Source organism: Silene latifolia, chromosome 8 (assembly GCF_048544455.1).
Source record: "Silene latifolia isolate original U9 population chromosome 8, ASM4854445v1, whole genome shotgun sequence".
NCBI lineage: Eukaryota > Viridiplantae > Streptophyta > Magnoliopsida > Caryophyllales > Caryophyllaceae > Silene > Silene latifolia.
The window spans coordinates 7,627,109-7,648,754 of NC_133533.1; the positions used below are offsets into that span (position 1 = coordinate 7,627,109).

General features: G+C 37.8%; 5 protein-coding genes across 6 annotated transcripts; 2 read left to right on the forward strand and 3 right to left on the reverse strand.

Annotated features, from left to right (window-relative positions):
* The first annotated feature begins 1,906 nt into the window (after nucleotides 1–1,906).
* On the forward strand, nucleotides 1,907–6,504 carry LOC141596252 (pterin-4-alpha-carbinolamine dehydratase 2, mitochondrial-like). Its single transcript, XM_074416351.1, has 7 exons — nucleotides 1,907–2,020; nucleotides 2,108–2,151; nucleotides 3,794–3,891; nucleotides 4,454–4,539; nucleotides 5,031–5,154; nucleotides 5,274–5,342; nucleotides 6,226–6,504. Exons 1-7 carry the CDS (start codon nucleotides 1,970–1,972, stop codon nucleotides 6,312–6,314), a joined length of 561 nt encoding a protein of 186 aa, XP_074272452.1. The 5' UTR covers nucleotides 1,907–1,969; the 3' UTR covers nucleotides 6,315–6,504.
* A 52-nt stretch (nucleotides 6,505–6,556) lies between these two features.
* Nucleotides 6,557–9,776, reverse strand: LOC141596251 (putative methyltransferase At1g29790). 2 transcript variants are annotated; one of them, XM_074416349.1, is made up of 2 exons: nucleotides 8,070–9,776; nucleotides 6,557–6,879 (listed from the first exon to the last, which is right to left on the reverse strand). In XM_074416349.1, exon 1 carries the CDS (start codon nucleotides 9,236–9,238, stop codon nucleotides 8,099–8,101), a length of 1,140 nt encoding a protein of 379 aa, XP_074272450.1. In that variant the 5' UTR covers nucleotides 9,239–9,776; the 3' UTR covers nucleotides 6,557–6,879; nucleotides 8,070–8,098. The 2 variants fall into 2 exon arrangements, with proteins under 2 accessions (XP_074272450.1, XP_074272451.1); XM_074416350.1 differs by having other exon boundaries at nucleotides 6,557–6,860; nucleotides 8,070–9,340.
* Nucleotides 9,777–13,537: 3,761 nt separating this feature from the next.
* On the forward strand, nucleotides 13,538–16,521 carry LOC141596254 (large ribosomal subunit protein uL29-like). The gene is made up of 4 exons (XM_074416353.1): nucleotides 13,538–13,676; nucleotides 13,793–13,928; nucleotides 15,665–15,821; nucleotides 16,265–16,521. The coding sequence occupies exons 1-4, from the start codon at nucleotides 13,673–13,675 to the stop codon at nucleotides 16,337–16,339; spliced, it is 372 nt and encodes a 123-aa protein (XP_074272454.1). The 5' UTR covers nucleotides 13,538–13,672; the 3' UTR covers nucleotides 16,340–16,521.
* Nucleotides 16,522–16,755: 234 nt separating this feature from the next.
* Nucleotides 16,756–17,854, reverse strand: LOC141596253 (chlorophyll a-b binding protein, chloroplastic-like). Its single transcript, XM_074416352.1, has one exon. The coding sequence runs from the start codon at nucleotides 17,680–17,682 to the stop codon at nucleotides 16,879–16,881; it is 804 nt and encodes a 267-aa protein (XP_074272453.1). The 5' UTR covers nucleotides 17,683–17,854; the 3' UTR covers nucleotides 16,756–16,878.
* A 2,030-nt stretch (nucleotides 17,855–19,884) lies between these two features.
* On the reverse strand, nucleotides 19,885–20,905 carry LOC141596255 (chlorophyll a-b binding protein, chloroplastic-like). The gene has a single exon (XM_074416354.1). It carries the CDS (start codon nucleotides 20,807–20,809, stop codon nucleotides 20,006–20,008), a length of 804 nt encoding a protein of 267 aa, XP_074272455.1. The 5' UTR covers nucleotides 20,810–20,905; the 3' UTR covers nucleotides 19,885–20,005.
* Between the last annotated feature and the right edge of the window lie 741 nt (nucleotides 20,906–21,646).

The window sequence follows — 21,646 nt, forward strand, 5'->3', positions numbered from 1 at the left end:
ATTGAAAGTTAATTAAAACTCGCGAGATCACTCAACTAAGACGGTTGTAATTTCAAAATAAACAACCGAAAGAGTATATATATAGTAGTCCAATATGGGGTAGGACACGCAACACAGCTACTCAGTATTTAGGAAACCATACTGAATTGTTTCCTAATTCAATTATGGAAAGTTGCCTAATCCGGCCAGAATATCCGAACACATATCCGAAGCTGATCCGAAAAATAATAAAGTTATTACTCGAAATTGTCTGGAATGCCCACCGGACTCCGGACTGGCTAACTAGAAACGAAAGTTGTATGATTGATTATTATGTATCTGAAATCCGAATAACTCGACGCGAAAATAATTAAACTATTCTATATCCAAAATGACCCATTAAAACCGCTTGAATATAATCCAACCTAAAACAACCTTACCTGAAAATTGAAACCGACTCGATTAACCTGTTTACTGGACTCAAAAATATCTGAACTAATCCACATTAAAAATGACATGTAAAAAAGACTTGAAAATAACCCGACCTAAAACCGACTCGATTAACCTTCTTTTTGACAAGAATTAATTAATTTTAATTCTTAATTGGATTTTTTGCAGGCTCAATTTTCTCCATTGTTTCATCTCTCTGCTGATCATGAAGGGTGTTGTTTCTCTTCATTCCTTTTTTTTCGATTTGGGGTTATTTTTCTCTTTTTTTAACTTTCAGGTCGTTTTAGAGATAATTAAATTACTCCCTCCGTCCCAATCATTTGTGTAGTGTCTCGATTAAAATACATCTCGCAAGGAATAAGAAAGAGTAAACAATTGACTGGTACTACTGATAACCCAGTTGTCTCATCTATGCAGATAATGGTCTGATTTCTCCAGAAGAAATTCACTTAAATTTGAAAAACCTAAGCTAATGTTTGAAACAGAGAAATATATGATCAAAGTTTTCGTTACTCTACGGCCAATAAACTACTCGGTCGAGACTAAACTTGTTGTTTATTCTCCAATAAGGCAGGCTCCTAGTCGCTGCACAGCGTAGAAATATATTCGCAACTGGATTCCATTGTTTCGATCCAATAGTTAATACTGCGGCCTTGGTATCCCAAACTTTTCTTCCACCGTAAATACTCAGAACCTTGTATACCTTACTTACTGGATCAAAACCTAATCCATAGGAAAATCTGGTACAATTCGCACTGTCTGTAGTTACAGCGGGAAGATGGATGAAATCCTGGGTCTTTAAGTTTAAAAGACGGACACCCGTTGAAAAATAATCAGATAGACAAATAAGGTCATTGCATATATTGGAAATGTGGTGCTTCCGGAAGAGGGCGTCAGTGAAACGTTCATGACGCCCTATTATTGTCCTTTTATCAGAGAGCTCGTATGAGAGAACCGTGAGGCAACAGAGCTAGGGTTTAGGGCCTAGCTCGTTAACACAAAGGTATTGTGGACAATAGGTCACAGATTCGATCTCCCTCCCCTTTATTGTAATGCGACTAAATGCAAGCTCGTTAGACCAAAAATTGAAACTCATAAATTTTGAACAAATGGGTAATCCTATTTCCTAAGAATCGAGAGAGTATAATATAATTAAAGGCAGCCACAAAGGGTAATTGTCAGAGTTATATGCCAAGAAAGGCAACAGAGCTAGGGTTTAGGGCCTTTACGCGAACCATTCTCAAACTAATCTGATCCGAATTTCCAAACCCAGCCCAGAAAATAGTAAAGTCTAATCTCCCAGACGGCAAGCTGAAACCGACTCAATTGACTGACATGTTTCCTCGACTCTAAAACAGTAAAACACACCTAAACTAATCCGTGTCCAAAATAACTTGACAAAAGTACTTGAAAAAATTCCGACCCGCAATAACCCGACTCGAAAGTCGAAACCGACTTGATTGACTATTTACTGGGTAATTGGGTATACTGCAACTCCCCCCACGGAACGGACCCCTTGCTATTTACAAATTAACAAAGCATGTCACGCATACTGGCACCACTTCGTCTTCTTCATCTCTCCAAATCTCAAGTATTCATCTTTATTCTTTTTCTCTTTTTTCTTTTGATTTGTTTTTTTTAATTATTTAATTTTAATTTTTAATTGGGTTTTTTGCAGGCTCAATTTTCTCCATTGTTTCATCTCTGTATTGATCATGGATGGTATTATTTTTCTTCATTTCATCATTTCTTGTTATATAATTTCCCTTTTTCTTGGATTTGGGGTTGTTTATCTTTTGAATTGCGTATGAACCCATGTCTTAATTTTTGGGGTCCCAATTATTTGTGTACCTTCAATTAAAATAATTCTCGCAAATAATAGAAAAAATAAACAATTGACTGGGACATAAGGGTTAATACGTAAATGTATTGTTTATCTAACTGGGTTGTCAAATTTGTTTTCTTGAAACTTGTATGTTGATTTATGGTAATTAGTATGGCTTTCTACATTTTTGATCATCTGTTCGCGCTTCTGCAAGAGAATATTGATGTGTTGCAAGTGTTTTGTGATGAAATTGTAATTAAAGTTTATTGAGGAACATATTATTTGTGAAATTTCATATATGGGGAATGCCGACACTTGTTGATTATAATTGGTAGAGGTTATGAAACAAATTTACATACGATTGTAGCCTTGTAGGAATGCCATTGTTGAACTCCGTAACATTGAAGCTCAATCAATAGTGATATAATTTCCGATCAGTCAAAACTGATAACTCGTTGCCGCTTGCCAGTGTTCATTAGCTCTGTGAACGAACAACATTGTGTTTCTAAGAATAAAGCAAATTATATGCCATTGTAGTCAAATCGTGTTACTTTGATGGATTTTTCATTCATTGCCATTGGGTGCACTTCTTGACACAGTTTTCATCTTGGGTCATTGGAAATAGCTCCCTAGTGTTATTAGCACGAGTAAGGTTGCGTTCACTCAGCCCCATCAACTGTCTTATAGTGAAATAGCTCCCCTGTGAGGCAGGGTAATGTTGTATTGTTCCTCCTTAGGGAGGGCAACGACTAACAGTTTCTTGATTATTCAACAACAACAACAACATCAGAGCCTTAATCCTAAAATGATTTGGGGTCGGCTGACATGAATCATCCTTTAGAACCGTCTATGGGTGAAGTTTCTTGATTATTAGAAGGAAAAAATAGCTCTCGTTTGTGGCCCCCTCATCCCTCTTTGGACGTAGTGGATAGTGGTGATGATGAAAAGAACCTTACCACTTGACATGTAGGAATGGCGTTGAGATTTATGTGTAGTTCTACTTAAGATGTCTCAGGTAGATAGTCATAGTATGCTCATAGACCTTAGACCAAAACGACTTTGAGTTGGATAAATCGGCATTGAATGCTGATATTAGATAGCCAGCAAAGTGTTGGTCGTCTTGGAAAAGTTTGCAGTTTTTGCTTTGACACAGCTGAAGCTTCTTCCTGTGTGGTCTTTTGTGAAAATACCTAATGCTGCTGTTGCTAATATGTTCTCCTGACAAATTAACGGATTTCACCCGATCATCTGTTTGTAATCTTATCTATAATTCTAGATATAGAAAGTTAATGTAACTGGTACAGATCATTTACTTTTTCTTTCTAAATTTAGAACTGACCAAAAATATTTCCATAAAATGTTGGCTGTTGACTGTCTATTGATGATTTATTAAATACCTGCACCCTTAAAGTTAGTGCAATACTATAAATTGTGCATAATCACCCATTCCACTTTCGCTGTCTTAGTAAGTATATCATGTTTATCATCTTCCTGCCTTTGGAGACACGGAGTGTGAGAACATTTTTCATTTGATGACAGCTCAAGTACCCGAGTCAATGGATTGTTACAGAACCATATGCAAATGTCAAAATCTAGGAAGATTCATAATGAACATAGAAACTTCAGCACTGCTACAGGTGCGTCTAGTTTTTATTGCTTGCCTCTACCTTGAGTTGGTTCTCCGGCTGACCGATGAATCATTTAAAAGGACTGGTAATTAAATTATGCGATAATCCTGCTAACTCACACTCTCACAGGATGTATCATATTCATAGCTAAGTGGTCTCTGTTATGTCATTTTTTTGGCCGGCGGAAATCTTTATATTCAAAAGTTTCAATCTTTCAAATAAAACCTAAGTTTGTTTAGAACACTTATCTGCTGTAAATATTTGTTATTGAGAAACAAGAATGCAAAATAATAGTCGGCGAGATTGTGTTGAGTTCCCTATAAATGCTGACAGCGCCTAGTGGTCGTTTGGAGAGTCTTTTCCGAGTCTTCTTCAGAACTTCTTTAGAGGATGTATGTGGAATGCTTAACTCATGCTCGATACTGAATATCATATAGATCATTGCTAACAAATTTGCTTACGTGTAGCTTAACTTTGTTTTTCTTTTGCTTTCCATGTTTAAAATGCATCATATATTACATTTTTGGCGTCTGCTAGCAAATTAAAAACTGCCTGTTCCTATCTTTTACAGAATTGGCGTCAAAGAAATGTGTTCCTTGTAACACAAAGGATTTACGTCCTATGTCTGAAGAATTAGCAAATAAGTTGATCACAAAGGTTTGTGTTTTATTCTCCCTTTTGTTTGATTTATCTTCAAAAGTAGGGAGTTCTTTTTTTCCAGTAAAAAAGGCGGGTGAGTCACGGTGCTGCACGGCTGCTCAATCTACTCATATCTAACCTATGTTATATAAGATGGTACTATAAAAATTCTCTTTAACAGAACTCTAGGCTGCTGTAACATTATTTCTGAAATGCGCTGCTGAACAAAATGCTGATTTTCTAGTCGCAAACTAATATTTCAAATTTCTTTACCAATGTTTCCTAGAAAATGTATACTCCACACATTTGGTAATTGCTTTTGAAATTGCGGCTGAATTGTGCTACACGTTATGTTGCAAATGGTGTATGTAGTCCAACAGATACCGCATTTTCCATATCGTGCTTCTGAAGTTAGCATGTAATTCAATCTGAAAATCTACTCTTATCTGTATACATACACCATCCGCTTGGCTGAAGTGAGCGTGTATGACCTGTTTGCTGTTATGCAGGTTCCTGAATGGAAACTGGTCAACGAAGGAGAAAAACTGAAGCTGAGTCGCTCGTGGAAAGTGAAGACTTTTGTCAAAGGACTGGAGTTCTTACAGGCCATAGCTGATGTTGCAGAAACGGAAGGTATAGTTTTGCTTTAGTTGATTGCGACAAAGATTTTTTGTTTTGTCAAATTGGTTGGTAACGGTATAACATCTGCAGCTCTTTCTTCCTAAATTTTTTCCTGTTTATATTTATTACAGGCCACCATCCGGATCTCCATCTTGTGGGTTGGAACAATGTGACGATTGAAATATGGACACATTCTGTTGGTAAGTACGGCAATTTATACAATTCGATTTTGATTAGGCGTAGCTCATGCTTCACTCAAATTTGTTACTCTCCTGGTCATGAGTCGAGACCATTTGAATACTTTCAAGAAACAATATCATTTGCATACTTTGGATTAACTTTTAAATTTATCGATTGTAGAAAGCCAATGACCATCACTTGTCATCACTTGGAAACGCTCCTACTGAAACGGAAATATCTCCTTATTAATGAACAGGATTCGTTTTTGTTTCCGAGAAAGAAGTAAAGAACCTGCTAAAAGAACTAAAAACTGTAATCATCATAAGCATGACTAGCATCCGGCCAACCATCAATCATTTATAGTTGATGTGTTTGTCTGTTTTTCGGGTTCGGGTTAATGGACATTGATTAATATCCAACTAACCTAGTTAGGGCTGGGCATCGGTCCAAACCGGACCGGAACCGGAATCCAAAAAAATCATGGACCGGAGACCGGACCGGAATTAAAAATTTCCAGACCGGAAAAATTCCAGTCCAAGATCGGATCGGACCGGTTGGACCGGAGTTATTTTTACATACCCTCCTTTTCAAATTCTGGTCCAAAAAACCGGACCGGTTGGACCGGATTAAATAGGCATACACTTGTTTTTTTATATACTGTAATATTTTTTAAAAACATAAAAAATGCAGTAATTCGGGTCTTTCCGGTCCGGAAACCGGAATCTTTAAAAATGTTGGACCGGGGAATTCCGGTCCGGACCGGATTATGCCCACCCCTAAACCTAGTTTGACATGGATATTTTAATATCAAAATCTGACATGATGATGCCTAACTGTCATGAATTTGATTTGTAGCATTTGTCTTGCAATCTCCAACTCTAACCTGATCCTTACCATGTGCAGGTGGACTCACAGAAAATGACTTCATACTAGCTGCAAAAATCGACAATCTTGACCTTGCGCATCTTCTCAGGATTAAGCCTGCTAAATAATTTTCTCCACTACTAGTGCATATTAACTTGTATGTTGCTCCTCACTGACTTCCATAGTATATACGAGTGTAGGACGCTTGTCAAACTGTATTTTTCATGATAGATGTCGAGTGAGAGTGAGCATTACGCTTTCAGTGACTTCTGCCTAATGTATTTTGGTCGAAAATTATACCAATTTTTTTTCTGGTTCTGCTGTTTGTTTCATGAGGACATATTCTTGTTGGCCATTATGCAACATATGCTTAATAATGTACGGTGTAAACTGTAAACCATTCAAGATAAACCAATTGCTATATCGCGATTTACTTCTCAGTAACATAGGAAACTATTTAAAATGAAACAAAGAAAAGGAAAAAGAATGAATGATGCTCTTTCTCTCTACTATAACACGCTTATTTTGTCGGGGAGTATCGTGTGGTATTAACCTTCACTGGCTGCCCCTTCTCTGAATTCTATCATCTATCGCTTCTGGAATTTTAATACACTATTTGGCGACTGAGTTTTTTGCCGGAGGTGGAACTGAGATGCATCCCGAGACCCAAATTCCTACACATGACACCGTCACCTACAAAAATCAGATCTCGAGTAAGATAAGGGCCATGTGTCTATGCCATATAGTTTGCAGCTACGATGTGCTAGCCTGCTTGAGGCGGACATGGCAAAACCAACAACTATACGGCACTAGGCCTTTAAACCGACAACAAAGAGCAAGTGTTGAGCAGACCAGAAAACTGCAGAAACACTGACAACTGACGAGTAATCAAGTAAGTAGTACATGGGTTGGGGAAGAGAATAAATGCAAATTGGAACCTCAGTAAATGTGAAAATAAGGTTAATTTTACTCTTACCATTACAAAATTTGTAATTGTTGCGTATTATGAGAGGATATCGGGTAAAAATGTAAAATCGATTCTCTTATGACTACTAAAGTCATACAGTGATACAAAGCCAATAGACATGGGATGGAGGGCATGCATGTCTATCGACGTCCTGAAACTTCCTTAAAGTTGAATTCGCTGCATGTATATCCCTACAAGAGTCTATTTCTACCTTCGTCAAAAACCAGGCGTACATGACATAGTTTCACGGTAATCAGATACGTAGGTCGGTCCTTATCAATGCTGCTATGTTCTGCTTTTGCCAAAAGGAAAACCACAAATCATGTATAACTACTTAACTAGTTGTACAGGAAATTGATAGAGATCTTGTCACATTTTCCTATTTCTCAGAAACAGGGCAGCTCGCCGCATTGGACTCTCATCCCCTTGGTGCACCTCGCGTATTTTAAAACTAAGTTATAAACTGGTCTCCTCTCTCCTACTTATACGGATTGTGGACAATGATCCACACGCTTAGAAAAACCGACTAGGATGAATCCAGTTATTGTTGCTCTACAAAACAATACCCTAATTCAACCCTGTATTGTATTAACCAGTTTCAGCCTATGCTGCCCAGACTCTTCAATATTACCTCACATACCCATGTCGGACACGCGACACTCAGGACGTGGGTAGGAAACTCAGACACTTCATTTTAGACCAAAAACATGAATTTTATTAATAAAATACACGAATCCGACACTTGGACGCACGCCTGTGTCTGATACTTCTAACCGAGTCCGAGCAACATTCAGCAACACAAATGACTATATCAGAAACATACCAACCAGAAATAAACATCAGTATGATCATACAGCAGAAATGCAACAAACACAGTGTATTAAAAACCATGGGCAGAAGAAAATCAAGAACATACCAATCAAACTTCAGCTGCAGCAGTATACATCATCTCGACTTCGGTTTCTGCAACAAAGCAGTCAAATAAACCTCACCATTCTTAATCCCACTAGAATCCATCTTATTCCCAGTAGCCCATTTCACAATCTTATACCCCAACTTATTAATCAAAGGCTTATAAACCTTTTCCAAATCGCCGTCTTTACTAAAAAAATGATCAACCCACAAAAACCCGCCTCCTCGCAACACTCTATCAACATCAAACATCAAAAACTCCAACATTACCACAGGTATCCATCTATTCACAGCATGCCCACACCTCACCAAATCCACCACCCCATCAAAAACCGGCAAGCGTTGTTGCAGCGGCGTATGCATTGCCACCAAACCCCTAAGTGCATTCACCTCACTAAAGGGTACACCTAAATTCATAGTAGTAGTCAAAACAGTCACATTCCTTTCCTGCATTTTCGCAGCGAAACTACCACTCCCTCCACCAATATCAATCCCTAATCTCAACACTGATCCAGCTCGTTTCGCAATGTCTAACAATTGAGGTATAGTAAGATCTAAATCAGACTTATAAACCATAAATTCCTGCTTATTAACCTCAAGATCATTACCATTTAACCCGAGTTTCGGGTCCAAACACTTAAAACTCCTGCAACTAGCCTTACCATTAGCATTAGGATTAGTATAACTACTCCAAATAACATTTGAATCAAGTGAATTAAACCTAGGGTTTGCAGGTGTTCTAGAAAAACATCTCCTACGTGGCAAAGGATGACAACCTCGGAGAATCAAAGATTCTGCCAGCTGTGCATCTTTAGGACACAACTCAAAAACAGTATAATTCATATACTGATACAACAGTTCAGGAAAATCATGACATGAACTGGGTATAGGGGAGAAATGGGATAACATAACGAGATCTGATGGACGTACCGCGACATTAGTGGCGCGTGAAGGAGGGTGGAGGCGCGTGAGGTGGTTAATAGTGGCGCGTATGGTGTGTAGTTGACGTAGAAGGTGATTTGGTACTTGGGTTGTTGAAGAAAGTTGTGATTTTTGATTGAATTTGAAGAAATTTGTTGTTGAGGAAAGATGGTATAGTGATATGATGTTTGTTGCTACCATTGCTACTAAAAGAATTAAGTTTAATCCCATTGTAAATGACATTGCTGCCATTGTTGCAGAAAAAGATTGGATCTTTTTGCTCAAAATGTTGCTGATATTGGTGAGTTTTAGTGAGGTAGTAAGGGATCGTAAGTGTGTAACCAATAAAAGAACTGTTTCACACTGTAAGACGATCTTATACGATACTGAGTAAGTTTTTATGTGAAAAGATTGGATCTTTTGTTCAAGATGTTGATATTGGTGAGTTTTTTTTAGTGAGACTGTAAGACGGTTTTACACGATAATTATTGGTGAAGTCGGATTGGTTTAAGTGGTGGGAGAATCTGGGAATACTGATTAGTGTACTTTAGAGATATGGCTTTAGGGAAAGTATTCAAGATCTATCTCAGCAGTTGAAATCTTGTGATTCTTTTTTGGTTTATTAGTTGTTTATTGTAAGGAGGAATGTGAGGAATTTAAAGCTGGTTACCAGTAAAAATGGGCAACTTGTGGGAGGAAAACATTGCACTTTAGGTAAGCAAGTGAGGTTGTATACTTTGTCTTAAATAAATGAAGAAAGGTCAAATAAAGGTAAGATATGACATGGGTTAAAAATTGAAATGAGAAGTGAGGACTTCAATCATTGGTCGCCCAAGCCCAAATCATTGGTCTATTATCTCTTACCAAAATTAGAGCTGAATTTCGGGTCGGTTCAGCACAGGCCGGGCTGGGTTGGTGGATGGGGAGCTCAAGCCCAAATCATTGGTCTATTATCTCTTACCAAAACTAGAGCTGAATTTTGGGTCGGTTCAGCACGGGGCCGGACTGGTGGATGGGGAGCCCAAGCCCACACTACGTGTTGTCAGTTGTGGATGGGCCGGGCTGGGAGTGATGGCCTAGAACCGGCCCGGTTGGGTAAAATGGGTAGAAAAGGAGGCGGGCTGGGTGGGCAGTATGGGCTAGGGAGGAGGGAGCCCGGGATGGGCTCGGCTTGGGTAGTGGGCACGACCGCACGAGAGTGGGTCAGCGGGTTAGAGATTAGAGGGTCCGGTGGGTCGGGCCAGTGCGGGCCGGGCCAACCCGCACTGTTGCCCAGCTCTAACCAAAACGGCTATATATCGTATGAGTTTTATTAATATCAACATTTTATTATAATAATCATTTATAATTTATCTTTTGTCGATCTAAAATGTGTATTTTTGACAAAGTTACTAGAAAAATAAATAATATCCACGCTCATGTAGATCATTAGAAGGTGATGCACTCACTTCAATAAATAAAAAATAAGATCCGTACGTAGGTAGATCATTAGAAGGTGAGGCAAGGGTGAGAAGTCATATGAATTGATTATGGCCACTTCATGTACGCAATATTTTTTTACACAGACATGGATAAGGCTGTTAATGTTGTTGAGTTGATGATCGTGTTCTAAGGCTTCATTTTTCTGAATTTAACTTGTAAGATCTGAATTGAACTAAGTTCACCTTGTAGCATTTTATCTCAACTCTTATAGGATTCCTGAAGTTTTGAATTGAATAGAACTCATAGGATCCGAAGTTCTAAATTGAACTAAACTTATAAGATTTGAAGTTCTTGATTGAATTGAACTTATAGAATTCGAAGTTCTTAACTGAACTTATAAGTATGAATTGAATTAAACTGAACTTGATTTGAACTGCAGTTAAATGAGTTTAAATCCAAATGATAAGGTCTTGGTGGAGAATGGTTTAAAAAAAAAAAAGACTTAGGGCTTCTGTTATTGCACTTAATTTCCATCGACTTGAATTCATTACTCTTCACTTAAGTTCAAATTAGTTTTACTCTTTTTCTTAACAAATACTCGTAGATCATTTCATTAATAAAAAGTCATACAATATCTACAAAATATATCAAATTTGGCCGGATACAAATCTATAAAATTCGAATAAAATAAATTCTCAAGAAACACTAAGTTTTCCAAACTTATTTGCTCTGTTGATTCACATCCTTTACAACATCGATGCTCATTATAAAGCCTTTTACGAGAAGGTTTTCGAATCTTGAACAGTTTTGAAGAGAATATATTTTATCTAACTTGATAAATTGTAAATGGTAATCTAACAACATTTGTAATACCATATAACGAACCATTAGGGTATCGATCTTTCGCAATATTGCAAATAATGACATAACAATTACAACTTTATGACTGTGAGAAGAAACCATCAATTTATGGGGACCAAAGCTCTTCTAAGGAGAGAAAAGAAAACACTCCTAATAAGAGAATAATTTTTTTTCATATAAACTAATTAAAACTAATATTTTGGAAATAAATTGGGGATTATTACCACCAAATTGTGGTTGATAGCCCCTTGTTGGAAGAGAATCATGGTTTTTCTTCTCGTGGGGAGAGGAAAAAAAGATTATATATCGGATGCACTACATCAGAATTAATATATAACTGAGTTTTGGTGTGTGTTTTTTTTGGGATATTCTATGGTGTACCCCTGAGATTTTCGATTTTCTATGTTGTACCCCTACTTTTTTTATATTCTACATTGTACCCCTAAACTCTTTACTTATTTCTCCATCATGACCTCGTTTAACTCTCCATTCATTTTATCACTATCAAACAACCGTACTTTGACCTATATTTTGACTTATTAATGTTGTATCACCATCTTATATGAGAAACATCACAAATCACTTATAATAAGCACAAACAATTATTAAAAATATTTGTTATGATTCATGACATGATAATAGAGATTTGATGAACTTTAAGTAAGATTCGTATACTATTTGGTGGGTTAATGAGTAATTCGGCGAACTAAGAAGTAATTAAGTAAGTTATCGAGTAATTGTAATGGTAAATAGACGATTTAATAGGTCAATTAAGAAACTAAGTTAGCAAAGACAATAAATAAGGTCATGGTATAGACTAATGTATAGAGTTCGGGGGTATACCATAGAATTTCAAAAATGTAATGGTACAACATAGAATACCAAAAAACTCGAGGGTACACCATAGAATATCCTTTTTTTTTTAGTTTTATAAAGTTTATGAGTTATATTTTAGTTTTTTTTTATCACGCTTAGTAACACATTGTTTCACACATGGTTTTGATCTTAGTAACTTTATATGTTTCAGTTGGTGTCTCTTGTGAAAGAGGAAATGTTCATTTTAAAATAAAACGTATCATCCTTAAATTCTTATTTACCAGATAATGGTTACAGTTGATTACAAAATGATCACATTTCCTCCACCACAACTATATTGCGACTATGTGCGCGCTTCGTGAGACCAAAAAAAAAAAAAAAAACAACTATATGACCGTCAATCCGTATGCGAATTCGCGTATTAGAGTATGTTTTTGTATATAAAAACGAGTAAAAAACATTTTTAATAATTTTACGTAATTTATTTTCGCAATACGTTTTTTATTCAATACAGTACTTTTTGCACATCCTTTTCCATTTATCTACCCTTAACTAAAAGCACAATAAACCCAATTCTCTCAAATTCCTAACAATACAAACTATAAGATCAATCAAATTTATTCAATTATGGATCTTAATTAATTGAATCCATAGAAGAGTTCTTTGATTTGTTAATCAATAATTCATGACATGGTTTTTTAAAATTGAATATGTATAAGAATTCACAACCAAATCAATCTGAATTAACGTTATTAAAATCACGTTAATGTCAGATTCATGCCTTTAAAATTCTGGATTGAAAACTAGACGAATTTGATTTGATAAAAAACTGAAATCAATATTCTATTTGAAAAACCCTAAATCCGGCTTCGGTGACGGCGAACACTTGACGGTGTCGTTGGATAATTGGGAACGAAAAGTTAAGGAACGATGAAAAGGACGTCATTCCTTCATCTTCATCCACGAGTTTATTTGATTCGCTTTCGGTTCCTGTTTCTCTTCGGCTTTTCAAGTAATCGCAATTTTGATCCTCATTCTCCCTTACGTTACTCTTGTGCTATGTATGGAGTACATCTGACTAATGATGAATTGATGATGAATGGATTAGTAATGTAATTGGTGTAATTTTTGGTTATGCTTGATGTATGGATTAGTAATGTGTGCATGTGTTTATACTTTGGTGTTGTATGCAGGACACTTTTTTTTAGAAAGAAGATGAGGAATTGATATGAGAAAAAATTACAAAGGAAATGAGAAGGGTAATTTCGGAAAAACGTACTACAATGAGTAAAAATTGTACTGCGAAAATCACCACCCTAATTTTATCAGGCGATATTAATAAAACTCGGGTCCCGACTCACCGGTTAATTTTGAAGACCAAACAAGAACCTAATTAATATAGGCACTAATTTCAAGCCCAACACCTCAAAGAAATCCAACCGTCAACACTAGGCCCAAATCTTGATCCAAACCCTAACTAAACCTTCCTACACCCATAAAACCCTAATCAATCAATTGCGACCCCCATTTCAATCTAGGGTTTACCACATCTCCAACTTCCGCCGATCGCATCCCCTTTCCGCAGAAATGGGTAATTTTCTTCTCTAATTCAAATCCCATCAGTAATCTCAATTTCTTCATTTCAATTGTGTTCTGAAATTGCCTGATTTTTAATTAATTTTTGTTTAATTTTCCCCAAATTTGCAGCAAGAATCAAGGTTCATGAGCTAAGGGAGAAATCAAAAAATGATTTATTGGAGCAGCTTAAAGATCTTAAGGCTGAATTAGCTCTTCTTCGTGTTGCTAAGGTTACTGGTGGTGCACCCAACAAACTCTCCAAAATGTAATTTCTTAATTTTATGATTTCAGTATTAATGATGTTTATGTGTTCTTATGATCTTGGTTGTGTTAATTTTCTCATATGTTATGGTGTTTAATTATTTTTTTAGCTTTTTTAATTATTTTGTCAAGGTAAACTAATGATTGGGGGCAGAGGAAGTTTTTGATATGAGGGGTTTGGTGATAACTTCTCTTTAATTCTGTAATGCAAGTTGATATATCAGGCATTGGTTTGTTTTGGTAGTTTTGATGGGCTTTTGTTTTTGCAAAGCGTTTTGCTTGTGACGGATAGTGCTCCTCTCACAAGTTGAAGACTGATAGTGCCCCTCTCACAATAAGCCAAGTGGGAGGGCAAGTGGTGGAGAGGGGCACTATCCGTCTTCAGCTTGTGACGGATGTTGTCCGTCTTCCATGAGAATTTGTGATCTTTTTATAGAAGAGAATGTAACGTATTGTAGTTGAGGGAGGGGGCGAAAATAAATTATGCAGCAAATTTAAATGAATTTTGTGAGATACACTGAGTTGATTTGATGGTGTACTGCAAGTGGGTATACAAGTTATCAGGGTGTTTTGGTAGTATTGATGGTTGTTTGTTTTTGTAAAAAGGGAATGTAGTGTAGAGTGTAGTCTATTCGAGTGAGGAGGCGAAATTGAATTGTGCAGTAAGTTCAAATAAAGTTGTGTGATACACTGAGGTGATTTGACTGTGTAATGCATGTGGATATAGAAGTCATAAGGTGGTTATTGTTGTTTTGATGGGTGTTTGTTTTTGTAAAAGGGAATGTAGTGTAGTGTATTCGAGTGATTGGGTGAAAATTGAATTATGTAGTATCTTCAAATGAATTTGGATGATATAGCAAGGGGATTTAATTGTATGTATTAAAAGTATAAATTGCAAGCTCTCGTTCTCTTTAGGTTAAGGTTATTTTGGTGGAAAGAAATGTGGTTGATGGAATGAGGGGGTGAGAAAATGTAGTGAATTCGAATGATTGGAGGGAGGGTGGTATTTGGTGATGTTACAGGTGACGTGCCTGTATGATACGAAAGGTTTAAGCTGCAATTTCTCTTTGATTGTCTAATGCAACTTGATTTATAAGTTTTATGGCTGTTTTGGGAGTTTCAAAGGGTGTTTCTTTTGGTAAAATGAAATCTAGTCAATTGACATGAAGGGTTGGAAATGAGTTATGTGGTGAATTTGAATGAACTGATGGCTTATGATATTTGATAAATGTTGTTCCTCCTGTTTTAATGGATTTGGGATACAGTTGGTTGAAGTAATTATATGATATGTAAAGTTTAAGTGACAGGATATCGTCAATTGTGTAATGCTAGTGGATATATATAATTTATAAGGGGTTTTTGGTAGTTTTGAAGGGTATTTCTGTTGGTAATAGTAGATGTAGTGAATTCAGTTGACGGGGGATGGTAAATATATAGTGGATTCAAATGAACGGAGGTAATATGATATTTGATGATGTAGTTACTCCTGTTTTATTGAATTTGGGTGATATTATAATGTGATTAAATTGTATCATATGAAAGGTTTAATTGACAATTTTTCTTGGTTTCTGTAATGCAAGTGGGCTTATATATAAGTTATAATGTTGTTTTGGTAGCTTAAACGGGTATATGATTATTGAAAAGCTCACGACTCGATGAATTTGCGATAATTCAAATGAACAGAGAGTATGTGATTCGACGATGTAAAAACTCATGGTTTAGTGAATTTGTGTAATGCAGTAAGGTGGTGAGACTGGGAATTGCACAAGTATTGACTGTGATATCGCAGAAGCAAAAGGCTGCTTTGAGGGAGGCTTACAAGAACAAGAAGTACTTGCCCCTTGACCTTCGCCCCAAGAAGACTCGTGCCATTCGCCGCCGTCTTACTAAGCATCAGGTAATCTTTGTTATATTTCTTCTGCATTTATACTCTTTTGGTTAGAGTTTTAAGTGTGGATATTTTTGCATGGCGATGTATGGTCGATATTTTGGTGGATGGATAAGAATGTTACTTCTGATGCTGCATGCTTGGGTTGTTTTCTTTAATGCACGATCTGATGGGTTTTGATAAAACCTAAATGTCTTTGTTAGTCTCACATGTGAGATCGTCTAACACAAATGAATTTACCCTTCTGAGCTTCTTATTGTACCACCATTCCTGACTTGAGAGCCTGTCGGCTGCCACTGGTGTCTAGAACTGAACATTCCGTCATTGAGCACATCATTCATTGGAGTGTGTATTGCCTGTGAATTGTGTTCTCTTAAGCGAAGTCCAGTATTCAGTCACTTTTTACACGATGACAATGAAACGTCTAATCTTTTGTGTTTTACTTTGTTCAGGCATCATTGAAAACCGAGAGGGAAATGAAGAAAGAAAGGTACTTTCCCATGAGGAAGTATGCGATTAAGGTCTAAGTTAAGATAAAGTCTCATTGCTTTGAAGATTTTGTATGTTTCAGTTTCTAAATACTATCAAGGTTTAGCTCCAAGTTTAGAAGCTTTTTCTGGTTGCGAGTTTTAGATTGTGGTTGACGAGAATTTAAGGATTTTTGTTCGGAATCTATGATGATTATCTTTTCATGGTGGTTTTGTCCTAATTAACCTCCAAGTTGTTCACTTGTTATTTGTAGAATCACAATCACAATTCAGCTTAAATTAAGATCAAGTAAAAAGAGAGCATTTAATAATCTTTTCAAATAGTTACAAAAACAGCTTACAAAAAAAACTGTGTTTATAATATCGGTTTTTCTAATGTGTGCCATTTTCTTTAAACTTAATGAAGCGGAAACAGTTCTAAATTTACAAAAAGCAAATTTTTCCATTCTTCCTCATTCAATAACAACGTTTCATATTTTATAGCAGTCAAAGATACCTTAATGTACAATCCAAAGGAACTACACTAACAAGGAAGCCGAAAGAAAATCAGTACAATGATAAGTAGTCTAGAGTGCATTTTATTTTCCGGGTGCAAAGTTGGTTGCGAAAGCCCATGCATTGTTGTTAACCGGGTCAGCTAGATGGTCCGCCAAGTTTTCGATTGGGCCTTTACCTGTCACAATTGCTTGAACAAAGAATCCGAACATTGAAAACATAGCCAATCTTCCATTCTTGATTTCCTTCACCTTCAATTCTGCGAAAGCTTCTGGGTCCTCGGCCAATCCCAATGGGTCAAAGCTACCACCTGGGTAGAGTGGGTCGACCACCTCACCTAGTGGCCCACCAGCAACACGGTAGCCTTCAACAGCGCCCATTAAAATAACCTGACAAGCCCAAATAGCCAAGATACTTTGGGCATGGACCAAGCTTGGGTTACCCAAGTAATCAAGTCCACCCTCGCTAAAGATTTGGGATCCCGCCTTGAACCAAACGGCTTCACCGAACTTAACCCCATTACGGGCCAAGAGCTCGGGGAAAACACATCCCAATGCACCCAACATAGCCCACCTACAATGGATAACCTCGAGCTCACGGTTCTTAGCAAAAGTTTCAGGGTCAGCTGAAAGACCAGCAGTGTCCCAACCGTAGTCACCAGGGAACTCACCAATGAGGTAGCTTGGTGCCTCTCCTGAGAATGGTCCCAAGTACTTCACTCGGTCGGGACCATACCATGGGCTACTTGATGATACTGGCTTGGGCTTTCCAGCGGTCTTCCTCATGGTGACTCTTCCTTCCCCAATGATTTCTGAGGCGGTTGGGCCAAGATTTACGGCCTTTCCGGCCAAGGAAGGGGATGAAAGAGCCATTGCAGAGGATGCCATTTTTCGGATTGAGTTAGGTTTAGAATGGTAATGTTGGATTAAGAAGATTAAGGTGGTTGATGACTTGAAGGTAAAATTGTGAAGTATTTATAAGAAAGGGTGCTTAAGATGGTCCTTATCCGAGGAAATCACTATCCACATTGTTATTGGCTTAGTTTTATGATGCTACCTCATGGTTAGATTTTTGGGATTTGAGGGTGACACTTAAAATTTTTGAAGCCACGGATAATAGTCTATGGTGGAGTGATTACTGTCCACTAGATTTGATGTTTTTTTTCATTTTTTTTTTTTTTTTTGGCAGAGAAAAAGAAAGCTTACACCCATAGCCGATTTGGTTATGTTATGACTTATGAGCAATCCTATTAAGCTTCCTAGGACAATGACTAAGAGTAATGATAACAAGAGATAAGCCGATTGATATCCTTGATAATAATTCCGGAGTCTTGCGATAAATCACAAGCACCATTGACTTGCAGGACCAAGTTAAGACAATCCGATGCTGCATCAATATGAAGGTATCCTTGCTTGAGAGCATATTCAATGGCAAACCATAGCGCCTTAGTTTCCGCTTGAAGGGCAGATTTAGCCCAGAAAACGGCTTGACCTTCATTCATGAGCAATAGTTCCCTTAGAATCCCGCAAAACCCAACCAAGCGATGCCTTATGATCAGTTATTCCTCACGAAAACTTGGCCACAAATTCTGAAACTTGGTATAATTGGCTTATTAATTGGCTCCGGTATTTAGAGAAGCTGGAGGATGGAGAAATGAGGGTTCTTGTCTTCCTGGCAACGTTATGGGGTCTTTGGACTACTCGTAACAATGCGGTCTTCAAAGGTGGTAGCGGTTATGCCGAGCGTCCTCCTTCAGTCTGTCGCTAACAACGTGGAAGATTTCTTACAATCTATGTTGAAGGAGAAGGAACACGGTGAGAAGGTGAAAGGACAGGTGAAGCGATCAATAGGCGGCAATGATATGAGGACAATCAAGGACGGGTTTCCTGTGTATATGGTTGGTGGGAGGGGTCAGTGTAGGAGAATCAGGGTCAAGGTTGACGCTGGTTGGTCTAAGAACTTGGCCGCCGGGATTGGGTGGGTGGCTTATGATGGAGAGGGGGTGAGGTTTGAGCACGGAAGCAGGAAGATAACAGCAGAATTACCTTTGCATGCGGAGGCCCTTGGTATTTCGGCGGTTATTCAGTGGGCTGCTGGGAAGGGCTTCCTCCATCTGGAGGTGGTGTCAGATTGTCTACCATTAATTTGTCAGATTGCAGGTTATGCAGGAGTGAATCATGTCGTCAAAGGCATTCTACAGGATCTCAAGGATCTTTATGCTTGTTTTCATTGTAAGTTTTTCTTACATTGCAAGGAACCTTAATGCAGTTGCACATGGCCTTGCCTCTAGGGCCATGCGATTGTAACCTCTTCTTTTACAGTTGCCAAAAAAAAAAAAGTTGGTCTCTTTGTTAAGACAGTTGTATCTAGTTTAAATGTTTCAAAATGCGAAAGACGTGAAATACTACCCTTTATAGGTGGATGAGACAGTAATTTGTCATTTTCTGTTTATTCAACTTTTTGTCTCATCCATCTGAGTTGTTTTATTGTGTAAGACGGATATGTCCGTCTTGATCAAAGAACGTGTGCACAAAATTAACTAATGTGATTTATGTAACATTTTGGCTTGAATTTTGGCCATTTTAAATCTTGCTCACGGGAAATATACCGATAATTAGTAAAATAATTGATTGATTAGGCCGAGAGGAGCATATGATCTTGCTTTGAGACAAAATCTCTAGAAGAAGATTTTACCTTCAAAGAACATTTATGAGATTAATTCTAGTTTTGTTAGTTTTGCTAGTTCGAATACTGATTTTTGTTGTTTCTCGCTGTTGTATATTGATTACACCAGACGACGGAGAAAACCATCCCCCTTCCCCACCACAACAAAAATCAGGCCACTCAAAAGAGCTAGGCACCTACCACCAACTTCCATGCACAATCCACATTGTAACACCATTGTGGCCTCATAACATCGGAATCACCGGGGCTGATAACACCTCCACGCCCTTAATTGAACACTTTTGCTTTAGAGTACTTCGAAGCATTCACTATTTAGACTATAGTAAACATTGCTTACATTATGGAAAATGAGATAGTGTCATACCGTCTAATATGATAACACTTGCATAGTTGCATTGTTGAAATCACACAAATAAAAATCTTATTGAATCACACAATTATACGAAGACATACATAATTTACATCCACTCAACATGTTAAATATAATTCAAACTTCATGGTCTCCCTAATCTCCTAAACCACATTTCATTTTCCAGGTGCAAAGTTAGTTGCAAAAGCCCATGCATTATTGTTAACCGGGTCAGCCAAATGATCCGCAAGGTTTTCGATTGGGCCTTTACCCGTCACAATTGCCTGAACAAAGAACCCGAACATTGAAAACATGGCCAATCGTCCATTCTTGATCTCCTTGACCTTCAATTCTGCGAATGCTTCCGGGTCCTCGGCTAATCCCAACGGGTCAAAGCTACCACCCGGGTAAAGTGGGTCGACCACTTCACCTAGCGGCCCACCAGCAACACGGTAGCCCTCAACCGCACCCATCAAGATAACCTGGCAAGCCCAAATAGCCAAAATACTCTGGGCATGGACCAAGCTTGGGTTACCCAAGTAGTCAAGTCCACCCTCGCTAAAGATTTGTGAACCGGCCTTGAACCAAACCGCCTCACCAAACTTAACTCCATTGCGAGCCAAGAGCTCAGGGAATACACACCCCAATGCACCCAACATGGCCCACCTACAGTGGATGACTTCAAGCTCACGGTTCTTAGCGAAGGTTTCAGGGTCAGCTGAAAGACCAGCAGTATCCCAACCGTAATCACCGGGGAACTCACCAGTCAAGTAGCTTGGGGCCTCTCCAGAGAATGGTCCCAAGTACTTGACTCTGTCAGGACCGTACCATGGGCTTCCTGATGATACCGGCTTAGCCTTCCCGGCGGTTTTCCTCATGGTGACCCTTCCTTCACCTATGATTTCTGAGGCGGTCTGGTTGAGCTTGACGGCCTTTCCGGCCAAAGAAGGGGATGAAAGAGCCATTGTTGAGGATGCCATTTTTGGAGTTGAATTGGGATTAAGAGATGGAATATTGGTTATGAATTAAGATTATGGTTAGTTGTTGATGAGTTGTTAGCGTTAGTTTGAAGTCTATTTATAACAAGGAAAATGAGATGTGATGAGATGGTCTTTATCTTAGAAAATCAGTATCCACATTGTTATTGGCTTAGGCTTATGATGCATCAATGCTTAGATTTTTTGTAAATCTAGTTGGATATTCAAGTGGTAGACTACTGAAATGTTTGAAGCCACACAAAATAGTGGTCACTTTCATTTATGCATTGAGATTGTGCAGAAACATACAAACTTCACAAGTCTAATGGTGAAAATGTTCTTGTCCACAAAATTGATAGGAGTATCTTTTTGTAGTATGGAAGTATCTTGCTCATTATATCCTATTGTACATTTACTTCACCTTAGTGGCAGAGCCAGAATTTGAACTTCGTGGGGGTGAAAAATTTAAACGCGAGTGAATGGGTAAATGATATAAGAGAAACTTGAAAAAATTCAAAATTTTTTACCAAAAACTTGATAATTTCCATCCACGAACGAAGGCAAGCACCCCTAATGGCCCTCCCCTATCTTCGACACTGCTTCAGCGCATAAGGGTACCGTGTAAAACGTAGGTAGATGAAATTGCAAATATTAGAATTCAGTGCAAGATATAAATCGAAAGGCACATTTTTTTTTGACACATATCAGTAGAGACTAAGGCTAAAGCAAAGGCAATGCCAAACTGCCAATGCTACAAAATTGACACTTTAGTACAGAGTATATCAAACGTTGAAGCTATGATAAAACCGCATTAAATTAGTAGCTAATTAGCAACTATTA

Excerpts from the sequence above, each read along its gene's own strand:
- LOC141596252 (XM_074416351.1), top strand. The coding sequence starts at position 1,970 with ATGTCACGCATACTGGCACCACTTCGTCTTCTTCATCTCTCCAAATCT. Across the intron at positions 2,021-2,107 it reads TTCATCTCTCCAAATCTCAA|GCTCAATTTTCTCCATTGTT; the intron begins GTATTCATCTTT and ends GGTTTTTTGCAG. Across the intron at positions 5,155-5,273 it reads TGATGTTGCAGAAACGGAAG|GCCACCATCCGGATCTCCAT; the intron begins GTATAGTTTTGC and ends TATTTATTACAG.
- LOC141596251 (XM_074416349.1), bottom strand. The coding sequence starts at position 9,238 with ATGGCAGCAATGTCATTTACAATGGGATTAAACTTAATTCTTTTAGTA.
- LOC141596254 (XM_074416353.1), top strand. Across the intron at positions 13,929-15,664 it reads CCCAACAAACTCTCCAAAAT|TAAGGTGGTGAGACTGGGAA; the intron begins GTAATTTCTTAA and ends TGTGTAATGCAG. Across the intron at positions 15,822-16,264 it reads GCCGTCTTACTAAGCATCAG|GCATCATTGAAAACCGAGAG; the intron begins GTAATCTTTGTT and ends TACTTTGTTCAG.
- LOC141596253 (XM_074416352.1), bottom strand. The coding sequence starts at position 17,682 with ATGGCATCCTCTGCAATGGCTCTTTCATCCCCTTCCTTGGCCGGAAAG.
- LOC141596255 (XM_074416354.1), bottom strand. The coding sequence starts at position 20,809 with ATGGCATCCTCAACAATGGCTCTTTCATCCCCTTCTTTGGCCGGAAAG.